Consider the following 5,154-nt stretch of genomic DNA (forward strand, 5'->3'; position numbering starts at 1 on the left):
ATAAAAATGAGAAGCTAGATGTATTAGATGTAAAATTAGACAATAGTTAATAAATAGAGATACAAAACAAGCTTAGATTATAGTAATGATAATTTATAGGACAGACAAAGAATTCAAAAAAAAAATAATCACAATAAAATCAAAAAAGATTAGGCGAATGATAAATAGACTTGATATTACTAGTACATTAAGGAAAAGTATATTTTTAAGGAAAAAAAAAAACAAAACAAAGTTTGTTACAGCAGTATCAATTGGTAAAAAAGAGTGGAAAAGTTTTGAGAGATAAGAGAATCAATGGTTAGTAAAATCAAAATCAAATGATGGATATTAAATAGAAGAATCAGTGAAGAAGTGAGAATCAATAGAGCAAAATAAAAATAGGAGATAGGTGGTAGCTGAGAATGAAGAGAAGAGAAACCCCGTTGTGCGATGTTTCAGGTACATCCACAGCAGTTGACTCAACATACTGCGAATCAAAACAATACCGTCTACAATCACAAATTACTTCCCTTTCCCACATTGTCGCGCCCCTTTCTTTTAGCCGTCTCGACTCTGACCCGCGGTGGTCAAAGGTTTACGATCCGTTTCCACAGGCCACCAGCTAGGTCATCATGAAAACCAAGCCAACGTGGAGGTAAGAAAATAGGACACTCGCAAGGAACCAGAGCTATACTGTTCTGATCAAGATAATTCGGATGATCTAACAGAACTACGGATGTAGTTAGTTACGCTCCTTCCAGGATGTTCCTTACGTGGACGTCAACCGAAGAGCACGCAACAAGGTCAGTGCCATTGCATGCTCTTAGGTATCAATCCTTGGCCTGCAAATTTGCATGGAAAATTATATGGACAAATTAATAATGCAAGTTTCATTAATTAAAAAAAAAAACAATGAATCGATTTGCGAAATCTCTTTTAAAATAACCCGGAATATTCCCAAATACCCCCCATCAACTCAACATTTTGTCCAACTTCCGCTTCAAATCCTTTCTCCTCGTGCTGACCAACGCCTCACCCAGTAACCGCACAAATCCCGCCCCCATTCCATGTTCCGCTTCGGCTTGCTCCAGCACATCCTGGACGCGTGCTCGAACGTCCCGCGGGTGTCGCTCCTCGATCGCGTACAAACTGCCCGCACTCAGCTGTAAATTCCGGCCTAGCGCGTTCCAGTCGCGACTTATTTCCCTCGCCAGAAGGTCAAAAATGCCCAGCCGACAGACTTGGTACGCTGTGGAATCAACTTGGGGAGTTTGCTTGCTCTTTTCCAGATTGATTGGCGTTTCCGGTTGTGGAATGTCCTCAGGATCTGCAAGCTTGACCTGCTCCAGCTCTTTTTCTAGCAGCGTTCGACGATCGCGGTGTCGAAGATCTAAAACATATTTTTTTTTAACAACTTTCTACGAACCATCCTACACCGAATTACCTTCCAAATAGTACCTCCTAACGGAAGTGAAGCTTCGATCCAGCAAAATCTTAAAACCAGACAACCTCCTTCCAAACTCCTCATCCTTGACCACCGGCTGCAACCGGTCCAACAGCCCAACCTTGATCATGCTCAATGCGTTTCTAGCCTCCAACAGGGCCAGCACTTGCTCCAGCTGGTTCAGCCGACCCAGCTTCCGGGCCGAATTGATCTCCTCCCGCAGTGCGTCCTTGCAGCGTTGGACCGCTTCCGGCGAGTGGCAACAGCCGCAGGCAAGCGTTTTTAGATTGAGATAATCTTTGCACAGCTGCTCGTACACGGCGCGATCCTGCAGGAGAGCCGCGGCCATTTTTAAACACTTTCCGGATCCGGAAGCTTAAAGTTTGAAAATTCGCGCGCAGGATAATCCAATTGGATTGTGGCCAGGATACAAACAAACAAAAATCTTTTGGCCTTTGAAAACCAAAACAAACTGTCGACTGTCAAGCTTTGAGGTTTGTGTCCAGGCTTGACGAAGGCGCAGGGCTGCCAGCATGTTGTTAACTTTTAACTTACCTGGCAGCGAAATTAAATAAATAAACAAAAATATCAAGCAAAATTGGGTCCGAAAATTAAACTGAGGTCAAGATTATCCGCAGTGGTGGACCCTGAACATTGCGCCAGTTCGATTTTTCCATAAACTGATAATCTAGTTCTTACCTAAATTTTCAACTCTATGAAGTCTATTATGTCGGATGATAGAGTTCATTGCATTTGCATGATTTGCATACATTGCAGTGTCTCCAGTAGCCACCGGCTCCGGAGTGACCAGCTTGGGTCAGAGGACATCGGCATGAACTCAGTTGGTCATAACTTGCAATTTCATGAAGTTTGATATGCAACATGACGGGTTTCTAGCGAAACAATGTTTGGATCGGTTCCGGATTGGCCACAGTTGGCCGGAACCGATCCCAAACAGTCAGGGGTAATTGTGGTTTGGTTGAGCGTTTTAGCAGAATGCATTACTATGAATACAAAGAGACGAGTTGTTCCTTTTAATTCCGCTATATATTTTTAATATCTTGACAGATACGGAATATAGCGGAATTAAAAGGAACAACTCGTCTCTTTGTATTCATAGTAATGCATTCTGCTAAAACGCTCAACCAAACCACAATTACCATGGCAACCAAGCCTTCGGAGCACAACAAGTTCATCGGACTGAAGAAAATCATCGCAGGTATCCACAAAGACATTGCCTTCTTGAAAAAATGCGTCGAACACCGAGTTACACCAACTAGCCACAGGATTAGGACGAAGGGTCATACGGACAGCAAGGTCATCCGGAGGGTGGAGTTAGAGCTTGTCAAAGACAGCATCAAAAAACTCTACGGTAGACTGAGTATCAAAACTCTCGAATGCTATTCACTCCATCTGAAACTAGCCAAAGAATTCCCCATCGAATTCGAAGCTTTTTTGATGAAGGTGAAAGTAGCCGAGAAATGCGAATCAGAAAGGAAACGCAAGATACTGGACAACAAATTCCGACAACTGATTTCCCACAAAGCCCCGGCAACGAAACCAGTAGTTAAACCCTTAGAAGAGTTCGTTGTTAATCGCTCTTCTGAAACTTTTTCAGAAGAACAGTTAACTTTACTCAACAAAGGTCTTAAATACGCGGTATCATCAAAGCCAAACCTGGAAAACATTGTCATCGACATCGAAACTGTTATCAATGCTAACAGCATCGATAAAAACAAGACCAAACCTCCCCCGCTACTTCCAGCACAAATCAACAGCGTCAGGATGACGGTATCCAAATTGATACGAGAAACAACAACAAAACACCAGGACAACGCCGAGGTACGAACAGTGAAGGAACTCAAGGAGAAACCAGTATACTACCTAAAAGCGGACAAGGGAAACCGGGTAGTAATCATGGACCGAGACGAATACGACAAGGAACTTCTTGAGAAACTCGGGAACAGGGAAAAATATTCACTAAAACGAGGATACACGTTAATTGATATGGTCAAAAAAGTCGAGAACACCATCAAGGAATGTGCAGGCCTCTTGAAATCGGTTGGAAAAACTGCAAAATCGTTGAGAGTACCGAACCCAACTCTACCAAGGATTAAAGCACTACCTAAAGTGCATAAACCAGGCAACGAGATGCGAGAAATCATTTCAGCAGTGGATGCCCCAACCAGTCGGATCGCAAAGTGGCTTGTCGAGGAATTCAAGAGTATGCCGAAACCCTTCCCGAGCCGATCGATCATCAGTTCGCAGGTGTTCACAAAGGAGCTCTTAGAGTCGGGGCCGATAGCTGAGGATGAAATAATGGTTTCCTTCGACGTAAAAGCATTGTTCCCAAGCATACCAGTAAACAACGCAATAGGAACTCTACGGGATTGGCTGCAATCACAATACGAGGGAGAACCATGGAGACAAAAAACGATCCAGTATATAACATTCGTCAAATTATGCATGGAACAGAGCTACTTCCAGTTCAGGGATTGCATCTACCAACAGAGGATGGGAGCATCGATGGGTAACCCACTGTCACCGTTCCTGAGCGATGTTTATATGGCTGCTTTGGAACACGAACTACAGACCAAAAACCTACTACCAGAACGTTGGTGGAGATACGTGGATGACGTCTTCTGCATCATCAAAAGGGATTCACTAACAACGGTACTGGACACCATAAACAGTGCACGCAGAAGCATCAAGTTCACTTACGAAATGGAAGTCGAAGGAAAGTTACCTTTCTTAGACATCCTGATCCTAAGAGAACCAGGTTGCCCATCTTCGTTTTCTTTCGAGATCTACAGGAAGCCAACAAACACCAGAAGAACAATCCCAGCCACGTCAAACCATTCATTCCAACACAAGATGGCAGCATACCATTATTTTATACATAGGATGACAACTTTACCCCTCAGCGAAGCAGGAAAACAAAAAGAATTGGAGTACATTTTTGAAACAGCGGAAATCAACGGTTACAGCAGAACAACTATCCAAGCAATCATCGATAAGAAGGAAAGAAAACTCCACAGAACGTCACTCACAACCCTTACACCACCAGTAGAGCCACTACGAAGAGCAGCAGTAGAATTCGACTACAGGATAACACGCCCATTACGACAAAAACTGGCTAAATTCGGCATCGATTTAGTGTTCAGTAGTAGAAACAGTCAGTTGGAATCCATCTTAGGTTCAACGAAAGACCCCATACCGACTTTAGGCAAACCCGGCATTTACGAGGTATACTGCGGCCACTGTGATATGAGCTACATTGGACAAACTAAGAGATTGCTGCAAACCAGGTTGGGCGAACATATAGACACCGATGTCAGAATTGCCAAGGAGGAAATACGGAAAGGATTTGTCCCCCATTTCAAGTCAGCAGTAGCCGAACACATCATCAAGGAGAAACATAACATCACAACTAGCGACGCGGTCATCTTAAGACACATCACGAACCCATCGAAGCTTGCTGTCGCCGAAAGTTTGGAAATCTTCAAGGCAGGCAACAAACGTTTACTCAACAAGGATTCAGGTAACGGCTCAACGTGGCTGTTTAAGCTGTTACCTATACAGGCACCAAAGAAGAACAAGGAGGTAGTACCTACAGTAACTACAAATACGGATACCCTAGCGATGAACCTTCAGTCGAGAACAGAACACTGATGAAGTCTGCAAGTAGTAGACGAAATACGTATCTGTCAAGATATTAAAAATATATAGCG

At 43.5% G+C, this 5,154-nt stretch overlaps 1 protein-coding gene across 1 annotated transcript; it reads right to left on the reverse strand.

Moving 5' to 3' along the window:
* Positions 1 to 225: 225 nt before the first annotated feature.
* Positions 226 to 1,867, reverse strand: LOC120418662 (fas-associated death domain protein). The gene is made up of 2 exons (XM_039581109.2): positions 1,424 to 1,867; positions 226 to 1,369 (listed from the first exon to the last, which is right to left on the reverse strand). Exons 1-2 carry the CDS (start codon positions 1,770 to 1,772, stop codon positions 951 to 953), a joined length of 768 nt encoding a protein of 255 aa, XP_039437043.1. The 5' UTR covers positions 1,773 to 1,867; the 3' UTR covers positions 226 to 950.
* Positions 1,868 to 5,154: the final 3,287 nt, after the last annotated feature.

This window comes from Culex pipiens, chromosome 3 (assembly GCF_016801865.2).
Source record: "Culex pipiens pallens isolate TS chromosome 3, TS_CPP_V2, whole genome shotgun sequence".
In the NCBI taxonomy this organism is placed as follows: domain Eukaryota; kingdom Metazoa; phylum Arthropoda; class Insecta; order Diptera; family Culicidae; genus Culex; species Culex pipiens.